The sequence below is a fragment of the Hypanus sabinus genome, chromosome 15 (assembly GCF_030144855.1).
Source record: "Hypanus sabinus isolate sHypSab1 chromosome 15, sHypSab1.hap1, whole genome shotgun sequence".
In the NCBI taxonomy this organism is placed as follows: Eukaryota; Metazoa; Chordata; class Chondrichthyes; order Myliobatiformes; family Dasyatidae; genus Hypanus; species Hypanus sabinus.
In genome coordinates, this window is record NC_082720.1 from 43,966,240 (window position 1) to 43,980,941 (window position 14,702).

Here is a 14,702-nt window from a genome sequence, read left to right on the forward strand (position 1 = left end):
GAGTCACAAGATTGCAGCTGTATTGATGAAAGAACTCAGTATTTGATAGCAAAAGATTTACCAAAGGCTATTACGGACAACGAGTTGGTTCCCATTGTAGCAGGAGTTGTGGTTAGCATAGACATCTGACCTGTCAAAATATAAATAAGTAGTAAAATGTATGTGATGCTGATTATTTGCACATATTTGATATAAAAATGTACAAACCTTGGTCTAAGTTTAATATTAGCTATTAATGTAAATGCACAGTTACCTTCAAATCTGACTGTTGGTGATTTCTATAGCCTATTTCCAAGATTTCAGTCACAAACAAAAAGTATGATTCACCAATACTGAAAAAAATCATTGTCACAACAATGAGCAGACTACACTTAATCAATCTCACCACACTGTTCCAACAGTCTCACTTCTTGCACTGTGGTGTCTTTCATCATACTGGACATCAGGCTATGTGACCACCCTACCAATTAGAGTTGGCTACAAGTGTCAACTAGGCCTTACATGGTCCCAAATAGCCATGATCCCAAATAGTCATTCAATTTTTGTCATAGGCCTTTCAAATGTTTTTGAAACTTTTTGAAAGTTGAACACATTTCAAAGCAAAAGATTGCAATAATTAAAAATCTATTACCAATAATAAGCATACTTAAACACATCTGCAAATGTTAGCTATTAATTAAAAACAATGATTAATAAAAAGCAGACCGCGTAACACTCAATTAAAATCAGCACCTCCTTTCAATGTAAAGAGCCCGCTCTTACATATGACAGCCATCTGTAGTGACTACCTAAGGGCTGGCTGTGAAGTGAACCTAGCCTCTCAGATGTGAAATAATTGTTCTCCAATCCTGGGTCCAAGTAGGATATGTTCCCAATTTCTATGATGATATGTCCAGCGAAAATCGGGATCAAGTTAACTTGCACTCTATAATTAGCCAATCATTCTGAATTGAACTACTAGCTAGCATTAGTGTGTTGTGGTCCTATGATTAGGCTTATTACTTTCTTTTTGATGGCCACAGTGAGAAGAGAGCACGTCCTGGGTGGTTGGGGTCACTGATGATAGATGCTGCTTTCTTGCAACAAGATTTCATGTAGATGTGCTCAATAGTGGGGACTTTACCTTTGATGGACTGGAACTTACCCATCACTTCTTGTAGAACTTTCTGTTCAAGGGCATTAATGTGTCCATACCAGGCCATGATCAGCCAGTCAACATACTTCCTCCTACAACTTAGTCTCTTGCATGCCCAGCAACTCTCCCTTTGATTTTTTTTATAAGAAAGATACCCTGGACTAAGGGGGAATTTGCAATAGCAAGATGTGTGGATGGGCAAGTAGTGTTGAGGAAGCAGGGAGTCTGCAGAAGGATTTAGACAAGTTATGAGAATGGGAAAAGACGTGGCAGATGGAACATGATGCAACCAGCCCCAATGATGTTTGCCCTTGTAGATCCTGTAAATCAACTTCATAACTCCTTTGGAATAAGGTACAAGAGAGTCAGTACAAATGTGAACAATATATGCATGTGAAGCAACATCAGCACTGTATAAGAACATCTCGAGTATGTAGCACTGTGATAAATAAGATATAGGATGTGTTTTAGGCTTGGGATCCATGGGCTAGACTTTCTATATCATTGATTCATTTAGTACGGAGTGCATTCAGAAAATGAGCAGCACAGCCTCTCGGACTGAGGACTCCCAAGGGTTTGTTGCTCTCTTAGTGAGGGTTTTTGTTCTGATCTCAGTCTTAACTAACTAATTTATCCTAACAAGGACAATGTAGCTAACAATAATACCCTCAACAACTAAACCTTAAAGTCTTTTAACATGAATGGAACCAGGAGAATGAGAAAAGGTACAGGAAAGTTATAGCAGATGCATATTGATCATCTAAAAGTGCATATCTACTATAGCTTAAATCATACGTAAAGGTATAGTATTGATGGACTACCCCCTAGGATACTGAAATAGGTAGCTGAAGAGGTTGTGAAAGTATTAGTAGTGATCTTTTGAGAATCATTTGATTCTGGACTGGTTCTGGAGGACTGGAAATGTGAAAATGTCACTCCACTTTTTAAAAAAAGGGAGGCAGAAGACAGGAAATTATTGACCAGTTGCCTTGACTTCAGTGTTTGGGAGATGCTGGAGTCCATTATTAAGGAAGAGTTTTTGAGAAAAGTGGAGGTACATGATAAAATAGGCCAAATGTGACTGACTGGCAGGAGATAGTGTGGGAATAAAGGAAAGGGCTTTTCCTGGTTGGCTGCAGTGTTGGGACTGCCTATTTTCACATTATATGTCAAGGTATGGTAAAATTAATGGCTTTATGGCCAGGTTTATGTATGATAATAAGATGGGTGGATGGGCAGGTAGTGTTGAGGAAGCAGAGAGTCTGTAGAAAGATTTAGAAAAATTATGAGAATAGGAAAAGACGTGGCAGATGGATCATTATGTGGGGACGTGGGTATGGTCATGCACTTTGGTAGAAGGAATAAAAGCATAGACTGTTTTTTAAACAGGGACTAAATTCAGAAATCAGAGATGAAAATGGATAAGGGATTCCTTGTGCAGGATTCCCTAAAAGTTAACTTGCAGACTGAGTCAATTGTAAGAAAGACAAATGTAATGTTAGCCTTCATTTTGAGTGGGCCAGAATGTAAAAGGAAGATGTAATGCTAAGGCTTTATAAGGCATTGGTCAGAGTGTAGTCGGTGTATTGTGAGCCCGGCTTTGAAGAGAGTCCAGGGGAGGTTCACAAGAATGATCCAAAGAATAAGAATAACTTGATTATCCAATATTGGAAGGTCCAGAGGAAAGGATATTTCCCATAGTAGGGGAGTCCCAGATCAGAGGGCACAACATCAGTCAAGTCAAGTCAAGTCACTTTTATTGTTGTTTCGACCATAACTGCTGGTACAGTACATAGTAAAAATGAGACAACGTTTTTCAGGACCATGGTTTACATGACACAGTACAATAGACTGAACTATGTGATAAAAAAACAACACAGAGAAAGCTACACTAGACTACAGACCTACACAGGACTGCACCTACAGAATGCAGGGATGAGGAGGAATTCCTTTAGCCAGAGGGTAGTGAATCTGTGGAATTCATTGACACAGATGGCTGTGGAGGCCAACTCATTGGGTATATTTAATGCAGAGGTTGGGAGGTTCTTGATTTGGTTGTCAAAGGTTACTAGGAGATGGAAGGAGATAAGTGTTGAGAGGGATAATAAATCTGCCATAATGGAATGGCTGAGAAGACTCAATGGGCCAAATGGCCTAATTCTGCTCCTATATCTTATGGTCTTATAACAAATGTTGCCCTTCCATTGGTTGCAAGGGAATGTGGTCGGGGTCAAGGAGGGATGGGAGGAGAGGGATGAGCAGAAGGAGGAAATGGGTGGGAAAGTTAGAGATCATGGTGGGTGAGATCTTGATGCAATAAAATGGGGAAGTCTGTAAATCATGTGCTTCAGCAGGAATAAATGAAAAACAGAATTTGTTTACCATCTAGTTTAGAGACATGAATGTAGATGAATACCTTTTATCATTTTACAGGTCAGATAACCGTACTCAAAATTGCAAATAAAATCTTGGAAAAAAATGTTCAACTTTAAATTTGGTTTTATCTCCAGTGATTATTTTTTTTGCTGAAATTCTCACTAACTTATCCATTTTAATACTGAAGTTAATTTAGTGAGTTGTAACCTTTTATTTCCATTGTGTTGGATGCTGCTGTTGAGTACGTACTCTGTCCACTGGATGTCACCGAGAAAGATGTTGAATTATCATCAGTGCTTGCGTTAACTGCAACTAGAAATGAAATTGATATAACAATGTAATACCATCCTCAGACAGGGCTAGCAAACCAAAAGAGAGATTCAGGTTGTTTGGTATCTCCAAATTCATTATTGGTACATCATTGACCTGAAATGTCTTCTGAAGTACAGTATATCAAAGAATAATATACGACTTACACATCAGAAGTAGTAGGTTTGAGCCAGAGCAAATGCCTAACCTGCAGGTGTGCATATATATACACACCTTTTTCATAAAAATATATGCTACCTACATAGAATTTGCGAGTCAATATTTTCTTAACAAATTATTCCCACTATTTAACATTAGAATGTCATAGTGCTGAACCACACAAGAATAGACCCTTCAACCCATCAATAATTTTGCCCCAGGGAGATACCTGACAGTATGGTCTCTTCTTCAAGTTTGCTTTGGTACTCTTCCCATAGTCCATGTCTAGTCATTCTCAATCAGTACCAGCCTTTCACAGTGATTTGTTCTCTCTTTCAGGCTCTTTCCTCTCCTTCACTGCAATCAATCTCCTCATCCACTCACTCATTAATGCTCACTCTTCCCTTTACTGCCAACACTTTCCACCATTTCTTTTCTATTCCCTCTCCCTCTCCCTCTCCCTCTCCCTACACTTCTAATTTCACATTTCCATTCAATTCTTCATCATTTATTCATCTACCGCATCTTTGGCATATATCGCTGTGGTAAAGAAACTGAAGATTGTAATTCAGTAGTTCAGTTTCAGAAGGAAGCTGCCATATAGACCGATAATAATTTGTAGGGACAGAGTAGTGATAAAAGTAGTGGCTGACTTTATTATTGAGAGTTTTGAAGTTAGCATGTTGGGAAAATGTGTTTTATCTTCACCATTTCACTACCCTGCGGCATTTATCCAGCAATGATGTGTGCAATAGCTTCTTATTTTGTGACTACATATCATGGATAACAATATCTCACAATTTCAGTCTTATTCTTTTCCTATCCTTTATAAACATACTGCCTTTCAAACCTGTGATTTGAATGCCCACATCCAAATAGAATCTCAAAGTGTTTTATGCTAAAAATGATCAAAGCAACTTTAAAGATGTATCTGTCTATGTTATACCCACTCAGATCAACTTCAGTAATATATCACTTCTTATACACACAATTACACTCTGATTTATGTGCACATACTGCATGCATGCATGTTGTATTTCTGTGATCTGTCTGCATAAAAATGTGGCAATATTTAATAGAGTGACAACCTTACCTGTTGATTCAGTCGTCACAGAAACTGTTACATTAGATGTGGAATTTTCACTTCGTACAGATGGTGTCAGTGAAGAAATGTTTGACACTATGAATGGAAAATATTTATGATATAGAACTAATTATCTGCATTAGTCAGAAAAAATGTTATTTTTCTATGGATAAATTCTTACTATACAGGCATTCAGATTCTGCCTGATAGACTCATTGATATCATTTGCTTCACTTCAAGTAGAACATTGAATTGTAAAAGTATTTTTACCTTCAGTCGTAACCCATGTCTCTCCAGTACTGACGGAAACATTTGAATTGCTTGTTGTAGTTCCGTCGCTGGTGGTCACTGAGGAATAACACATATAAAGTAGATTTCAATCACTATTTATCAGGTCTACCAGGTTCATTAGTTTTAAAGCTGACAACTTTTAAACTTCCAACAGCTTGTGAAAATTTTTGGCTTCCAGCTTTGCATTGAAAAATTATTCAGCTTTTGGAGGAAGCTATGCCAGCTAGTGGAATGGTGCCACAGCAATAACCTGGCACTCAACGTCAGTAAGATGAAAGAGCTAATTGTGGACTTCAGGAAGGGTAAGACGAAGGAATACATACCAATCCTCATAGAGGGATCAGAAGTAGAGAGAGTGGGCAGCTTCAACTTCCTGGGTGTCAAGGTCACTGAGGATCTAACCTGGCCCCAACACATTGATGTAGTCATAAAGAGGGCAAGACAGCGGCTACAATTTTTAAGGAATTTGAAGCGATTTGGCATGTCAACAAATACACTCAATAACTTCTATAGTTGTACCATGGAGAACATTCTGACAGGCTGCATCACTGTCTCATATGGAGGGGATACTGCACAGGACCGAAAGAAGCTGCAGAAGGTTGTAAATCTAGTCAGTTCCATCTTGGGCACTAGCCTGCGAAGTACCTAGGACACCTTTAGGGAGCAGTGTCTCAGAAAGGCAGCGTCCATTATTAAGGACCTCCAGCACCCAGGGCATGCCCTTTTCTTACTGTTACCATCAGGTAGGAGATACAGAAGCCTGAAGGCACACACTCAGCGATTCAGGAACAGCTCCTTCCCCTCTGCCATCTGATTCTTAAATGGACTTTGAAGCTTTGGACACTGCATCACTTTTTTTAATGTACAGTGATTCTGTTTTTGCACATTTTAAATAATCTGTTCAATATACATAATTGATTTACTTGTTCATTTATTATTATGTTTTATTTATTTTTTTCTCTCTCTGTCTCTGCTAGATTATGTATTGCATTGAACTGCTGCTGCTAAGTTAACAAATTTCACACCATATGCAGGTGATAATAAACCTGATTCTGATTTTCATTCTGATTCTGATTCTGAAGGATGAACTTGTGGAGGAGAAGGAATAGCAGGATAAATGGACAATAACATGAGGATGGAGCTGGGGGCAAAAGTTAACATATTGTTAAATAGCTTTCTAGTACACATATTTAAATAGATGTATAAATTTGGATTGAAGTCAGAGAGCTAAAAGGACCCTTCTATATTCAGCCTATCGAAATAATATTTTAAAAATGGAATTAATGTAATTATGTTTATATATTTACTCAAACTACATTCATGAAGGTATACCTCTGCACCTGCCAACAATGAGAATGCTCCCTAATTGCAAATTTGAGATGGAAAGATTGGGTAAGAGTAAATTCTTTGGATTTGGGCATGGCAGCGTAGTGCTTAGCACAATGCCTTAAAGTACCAGCAACCCGGGTTCAATTCCCTTCGCTGCCAGTTAGGAATGACTGCCCTGGTTTCCTCAAACAGTTCAAAGACATACCATTTGGTAGGCGAGTTGGTCACTGTAAATTGTTCCATGATTAGGCTAGGATTAAATTGGGGTGGTGTGTCTTAAAAGGCTGGAAGGGCCTATTCTGCACTGTATCTCAATAAGTAAATAAAATTCAAGAAAACTGGAAGTACCATGATGATCACTCATACTGCTGTTGGACATAATTAAGGAGTAGTAATATTTATATTGTGAGGCTTCCAATTTTGGGCAGGGATAAAGTAAATTGTGATGAGAAAGACATGTGTGTTTAGTCAGATGGAAAAAAAAAACCATCAATGCATTTCAGAATTTCTGGAAACAAAATATTTGTGGAAAAGCTTAATTTGTCTGATTTTCAGTGAAACATAAGAGCAAATTGTTTCTCAGAAAGCTGTCAGAACACATACAGCAAAGCAATAATGAAATGAAACCCTTAGTCCTGTATTTAGAACACAAATTGAAGAGGAACTTATTGAATCTGCATCAGATATTAACTTAGGCCAGAGCGCAGAATACAACTGTGAGTACTGTTATTTAATTGCTTAAAGCAACAAAGTGTCTGTAAACATATTGCGCAGATAGTGGCCAAGGATGAATGCTAATACTAAGAGAAGTAATTCAAGGTAGTAACAAAGAGAAATTACATTGGACGTATAATTAAAGGTGATGTAATAAAATAATTATTCTGAGAATTTGTAACTCTGACACAAAAATGTTTCATTTTCTGATCATGCCATGGTTGTTAAGTGTGAATTTCTGTCAATCAGTAATAGAAATAATTACCATACAACATTTTTACAAAAGCAAATTTCCCAACTGAAAAAGAATTTTAGGATGTTTGGAAGAAATCATAGGTGGAACATCAGAGGCAAACTTACTTTACACAGACTGTGGTGGGTGTGTGGAACATGACGGTAGAGGCAGATACATTAGGGACATATATTTTATCTTATTTTAGATAGATTTAAAATTTATCTAAAGCATAACTTTAGATCAGCATAAGAACGATAGGAAGATGGACGCTATCTAGGAAGGAAGGGTTATATTGACCTTTTACTAGTTTGAAAAGTCAGCATGACATCATTGGCCAAAGGGCCTATAGTTGTCTGCAATGTTTTAAGCTCTATGCTCTCTATCCACCTGGTACAAACTGTACAATGTCATAATTACCGTGGTTTCTTAGATTTCCCTGGGTCACAGGAGTTGTTTCAGAAGTGTTGATGATACCTGAAATAGGAAAGGAAGTGTTAGTTATTGTAACTAATTTCAGAGCTGTACTGAATTTCTTCAATAATTAATTTTAATCTTTGCATTCGAAGTATAATTTGAATTTTTACTGTACTTTAGCAGAGCTTTAACAAATTTATTTCATTTTTTTGTGTGTGCCATACTCTGCCAGAGCCTCAGCGACCACTTATTTTTTCAAGTGGTTGTCTTGGAGGAAAGATTCTGTGAGTGGTCCCCCATGTCCTTCTCACAGCACAGCTGTTTTTTTTTAACAAGGCCGAGTTGCGAGCTCAACACTCAACCCGGCACAGATGGAAAGTGTGTCCGGGAGCGGCCTGACTGGGTTCGAACTCAGGAACCTTCACTCCAGAGTCCGGTGCTGATGTCACCAGCCGGCCTACAAATAGGTTCAAATAAATTTAAAGTTCCCCATCTAGAAAAAGAATTGAATTAAAACTGATGAAGAGCAATTAATTCAAATAAGCTGAGTACTCCGAGACCATAAGATAAAGGAGAAAAATTAGGTAATTTGGCCCCTCAAGTCTTCTCTGCCATTTCATCATGGCTGATGCATTTCCTTCTCAGCCCCAGTCTCCTGCCTTCTCCGTATATCCCATCATGCCAAGACTAATCAACAATCTATCAACCTTTGCCCTAAATATACCCAATGACTTGGCCTCCAGGGCTGCCAGTAGTAACAACTTCCACAGATTTACCACTCACTGGCTAAATAAATACCTCCTCATCTCCATTCTGAGGCTGTGTCCTCTGATCGTGCACTCCCCCACCAGAGAAAACTTTCTTTCTACATCCACTCTATCGAGGCCTTTCAATATTTAATAGGTTTCAATGGGATTCCCCCATCATTCTCCTGAATTCCAGTGAGCACAGGCCCAGAACCATCAAACACTCCTCATATGAGAAACCTTTCTATCCCAGGATCATTTACATGAACCTCTATTGAACCCTCTCCAATGTCAGCACATCCTGTCTTAGATTAGGAGACCAAAACTGCTCACAATACTCCAGGTGAGGTCTCAGCAGTGCTTTATAAATTATAAACATTACATCCTTGTTGTTACATTCTAGTCCTCTTGAAATTCATGTTAACATTGCACTTGCCTTCCTCACCACTGACACAACCTGGAAATGAACCCTTAGGGAATCTTGCACGAGGACTCTTAAGTCCCTGAGCACCTCACATTTTTAAATTTTCTCATCATTTAGAAAACAATCTATGGTTTTATTTCTTCTACCAAAGTGCATGACCATACACTTCCCTACACTGCATTCTATCTGCCACTTATTTGTCCATTTTTCTAATCTGTCTAAGTCCGTCTGTAGCCTCTCTACTTCCTCAACACAACCTGTCCCTTCACCTATCGTTGTATCATCTGCAGATCTGTCCACAATGCCATCAATTCTGTCCTCCAGACATTGACATATAACAGCATAGATGCCAATCTGTAACTGTGCTACAAGTTCATCTACCTCATTCCTTATATTGTGTGCATTCAAATATAACACCTTCAATCCTCTATTCATCACTGATTTTGATTTTGTCCCCTTTTACATTTCAACTAATCCCATTGACTGTAATTTTGCTCTACTTTCAGCCTCTTCTTGCCAGCAGTCTCACTATACATTACATCTGTTTGTAGACCAAATGCCCCATCCTCAGTCTGATCACTCTGGTTGCCCCCCCCATCCAAATTAGTTTAAACCCTCCCAAGCAGCTCTAGCAAACCTCCCCGCAAGGATATTGGTCCAACTCGGTTTCAGGTTGCGCTTGTTGTACCTTCCCCAGAAGAGATCCCTATGATCCAAAAATCCATCCGCTTGCACCAGTACTTCAGCCATGCATTCATCTGCCAAAATCATCCTATTCTTACCCACACTGGTGGATGGCATAGGTAGCAACCCAGAGATTATTCCCCTAAGGCTTTACTTTTCAGTTTTCTACCTAGCTTCCTGAAACCTCTCTTCAGGATCTCCTCACCTTTCCTACTTACGTCATTGGTGCCAATTGGTACCAAATCTTCTGGCTGCTCACCCACCCCTTTAGGATGCTGTGAACCCGATTTGAGACATCCCTGACCCTGGCATCTGGCAGGCACCGTAACATTTGGATGTCCCTATCACATGCACAGGATCAGAGAGATTGGGATAAAGTCAAAGAGGCAACTATTGAGGAAGTCTTTTAGCCTCCTTTACTTGCAAGGTACATGTGCATATTCTTTAATTTAGACTTAACCATCTACAATGGGATTCCACCACTAATAACACCTTTCCCTCCCCCTCAATTTTTTGCATTCCACAGGGATCGCTCCCTACGTGACTCCCTTGTCTATTCATCCTTCCCCTCCTGGCACTTAAGCTTGCAAGCAGAACAAGTGCTACACCTGCCCCTACACCTCCTCCCTCGCTACCAGTCAGGGCCCTAAACAATCATTCCAGGTGAGGTGACATTTCACCTGTGAGTCTGTTGGGGTCATTTACTGTGTCTGGTGCTCTTGGAGTGGCCTCCTGTATATTGGTGAGACCCGACGTAGACTGGGAGACCGCATCGCCGAGCACCTACGCTCCATTCACCAGAAAAACTGGGATCTCCCAGTGGCCATCCATTTTAATTCCATTTCCTATTCCCATTCCAATATGTCCAACCATGGCCTCCTCCACTGTTGTGATGAGGCCACACTTAGGTTGGAGGAAGAAAACCTTATATTCTGTTTGGGTATCCTCCAACCTTATGGCATGAACATCAATTTCTCTAATTTCCAGTAATTCTCCTTCACCATTTACCATCCCCTCTTCCCACTCTCAGCCTAGCTTCTTACCCGTCCATCGCCTCCCTCTGCTGGTCCTCCCCCCTTTTCCTTCTTCCATGGCTTTCTGTCTCCTTTACCAATCAGTTTTCTAGCTCTTTACTTCATCCCTCCATCTTCAAGTTTCACCTGTCACTTGGTGTTTCTCTCTCCGCTCCCCCCACCTTTTAAATCTACTCCGCAGCTTTTTTTTCTCTCCAGTCCTGCCAAAGGCTTTCAGCCTGAAACATCAACTGTACTTAATTCCATAGATGCTGCCTGGCCTGCTGAGTTCCTCCAGCATTTTGTGTGTGTTGCTTGGATTTCCAATATCTGCAGATTTTCTCTTATTTGTGATTTAATTCAGACAATGTTTATCCCCAAATTCAGTTGTTTGCTATGTATCCCCAAATTCAGCTGTTGTTTCCTAAGGTTTGGACACTTTTCCCTAAACACTATCCCTTCTCCACCACTCCTTCATCCATTAAAATGCTCCTTCAAATCCACCTCTCCAATTAAGTCTTGCTGTATTATCTACTTTAACATTCCAATAATCCTGCCAGGGTATTATGCAGAAATCAAGGTGCCGATTCCTGATCTTCCTTACTCGATGCAGCCTTGGTTCCTACAATCACTTTAACAAAGAAACGTAGAAAACCTATAGCACAATGTAGGCTCTTCGGCCCACAAAGCTGTGCTGAACATGTCCTTACCTTAGAAATTACCTAGGCTTACCCATAGCCCTCTATTTTTCTAAGCTCCATGTACCTATCCAGGAGTCTCTTAAAATACCCTATTGTGTCTGATAGAGTCACTGCTACCAATTTGTTGGAGTATTAACTTTAAACAATATCGAATTGTCTGAAAAATTTGTCAGGCTGGCACCACTGACGTACTGTTCCTGTCAGATTAGTGGAGATTTTAACTGTATTTCTTAGGTAATTTTTGCTTGATAATTCTCAATATGTTTCTTTACTCCATTAAAAACACTATCTAAATGAAAGTTGTTAACTTCAGAAATAGATTGGCCCTGTATTTTACCGCTGTCTGTCTTCCTCAGTAATTTGATTCTCATTCTGAATTCAGAATCTGATTGGGCATCTGTGTTTGATCACTTATCTTTTCAGAAATTGATGAGCAAATAGTGATGACCAGTATTACTGAAGGCTCTCACTTTCATTGTCTCTGGTTGAATTCCTGCTCTACAAACGATATGATATCATTTTGTTTAAAAGACAAGAGGGCTAGTAACAGTGAATGGTCATATTTTGACTAGTAATTATTAACCATTATAGCTGTATCTTTTAATTAGTAATTTTTTAAACCAAGTGTACCACTGTAGGATAATTACATTCATGCTCAACACTTGAATAATTGGCCATTTCCCATATTGCCTAATAATTCAATCTTGTTAACTATTAGGCAATATTTCAACCCTGTGAATCAAAATTAATTCTACCTAGAGAAAATTGTGTTAGCAATTACTTAAAGGCAAAATTGACCCAGGCTCTTCCAACCACAGTTATCACAGATATTTTGTAAGATCAACCACACACATTTATCATCAAGAAACAAAAGTTTCAGCCAGTACAATATGATCTGGAACTGATAGCTTTGCACTGTGGCCAATGTGGAAGAGGCTGATGAGAACTAGAAGAACCCCATATGATGTTCCCGCATTATTATTGATATGAAGGGACTCTGCTCATTTGACAATCTCAAAGGCATTACTGAAGAAACTGGTAAAAAATCTTTAGATTTGTGTAGGTTACAGTCAGCAATGGGTTTATTGGATTAATGTCAGAGGACATAAAGTTGGTCATCCAATATTGGCAATATTAGTAGAGTATTGGAGCATTGTTCAGAGGGACTTCAGTTTGGGGTAGATGGGAAATGAAGGGGCACGAAATCTTAAGGTTTTTTAATGTGAAATATGGTCCCAGTGTACCACTTACTTCCCTCCGCAATGGTTTTCCCCTTTGCCTGTGGTTGCTTTGGTCCTTCAGGAAAAGGAGTGATTGTATTGTATGTCAGTAGTACAGGAAGCTCAGCAATATATGCAAAGCAGATAATACGGATCTTCAATATCAGCACAGATGGTTCAAAAGATCCAATGGCAAGTCATTCAAGTGTTTCTGTTTATGTTCCAAAGTTTCAGGTTAATTTAAGAAAAGGTTATCAGAGAAAGTATTAGTATTCACATCTGAGCTAGTTGCTATTATGTTAGTCTTGCAATAGGTTGAAAACATACAGCCTGATTATGTACTTCTGTGCTCTGATTCCTTTTCGGACATGAAATCTATTAAAACAGATATTTCCAATTGTAGACCAGGCATTCTTCTTGAGATTGGACATCTGTTGAAGCTGTAGTTTGTGCCTGTGTATCCATTTCTTATGGATCCCTGCCAATGTTGGGATTGAAAGAAATGAGGTTGCCAAACAATCACTTAAAATTAATGATATAAATGTAGTGGTGTCTTTGCTTAAGGGGGAAATGGAAGCCACAAAGTTCATTGATCACTGTGAACAAAGTTGGGATAAGGAAAAGAAAAGATGGTATTTATATAAAATTCAGAGAATGGTGAGAACTCAACTGGGAGATGCATATTAAATGAAGGAAGAAATTATATTTACACATTTACGTATTGGACATTCCAGGTTGAACAACTCCTTGTTCAAAATTAATATGCATGATATGAGCATTTGTAAGGAGTGTACTTGTTAAGAAATGGTGCAGCATTAATTGTCTGAATGTAATTCCTGTAAGGTGCAAAGGAAACATTTAATTGTTTCATTGAGATCTGTGGGACAGACTCAGTTTAACATGGAAAGTTTGTTAGGATGTTTGCCATCAAAATGTATATATGTGAGCATTTGACTTTCTGAAAAGTAATTAGACTTTTTGATATTATTTGAGGGATTTTTAAGGTGGTGAATTCAGTAGGTATACTTCCTGTCTCTTTGCTTCACGCTCTAACACAGTACATGAAGGTAATGCACCTTAGGTCGGTCTGCCAATGGCCATTAAACATTACAAGAGGGAGAAGACTATCTCTAAGGTCAGCTACAGAACTGGCAGGTTAATGCCATGTTGCTCAACATGACAGCGGCAAGTAAGTCAGAGTGTTCCAGTAATGAGTGCCTAGTTAAATACCTGGCAGATTGTCCAAACAGTGAGGTGTGTGTGAGGCTTGATACAGAGCCAAATAAGAATTTAATTGGCATTATTGATAGATGAGTGTGTGTTGATCAGAGTCCAAAATTGGTGGTGCTATTGCTGGTATATGGAGTTTGAGGATGCATTTTCTGATCTTCAAGTCAGAGATCTTTTATGATACAGCATCTAATGCTTGAGTCCTAGCAATGGACACTTTAGTTATCAAGTCATATAGAGACTGTATGAAGAGCCTCTTGACTCTCTAGATTGTATATATCTCTTCTCCGCTACACCTTTTCCACTTAAACATTCATGCAAAAACCATTAAATCTTGGAGGCTGCTGTCTCAAGCTATACAATTATTATATATTTTTTTAATTTAGTACAAGCTCCTCAACAATTTTTACTACTTTGCAGAAACCACAATGCATCTCTATTTCAAAAAGTATAGGTAGGCTTGCTCTAAGTGGTAATGCTACTGACAATAATCTGCCTTTGTTGACATATGTAGGCACTCAGCAGCAGGGTTAGCTCTGACTGTAACCATGGTAATTAGCAACGGAAAGTAGACATGCTGATTGCATGAGAAGCAATGAGATTGAAATCCAGTTACAAACCACATGGCTGTTTCCACA

General features: G+C 38.9%; 1 protein-coding gene across 6 annotated transcripts in view; it reads right to left on the bottom strand.

The window, feature by feature from the left end:
• LOC132405456 (endothelial cell-specific chemotaxis regulator-like) overlaps positions 1-14,702 on the bottom strand; it is a 48,542-nt gene that overhangs the window by 4,303 nt on the left and 29,537 nt on the right. For 4 of the 6 annotated variants that reach the window (XR_009515874.1, XM_059990278.1, XM_059990279.1 and 1 more), the window contains 5 exons: positions 8,050-8,106; positions 5,334-5,411; positions 5,073-5,159; positions 3,719-3,823; positions 62-130 (listed from right to left, as the gene is read on the bottom strand). Coding sequence is in view for 4 of the 6 variants with exons in the window: in XM_059990278.1 (XP_059846261.1) it covers positions 62-130; positions 3,719-3,823; positions 5,073-5,159; positions 5,334-5,411; positions 8,050-8,106 (396 nt within the window). In the remaining 2 variants the exon portion in view is untranslated. The remainder of the gene's footprint in view (positions 1-61; positions 131-3,718; positions 3,824-5,072; positions 5,160-5,333; positions 5,412-8,049; positions 8,107-14,702) is intronic. The other 2 variants (XR_009515876.1, XM_059990280.1) reach the window with 1 other exon arrangement.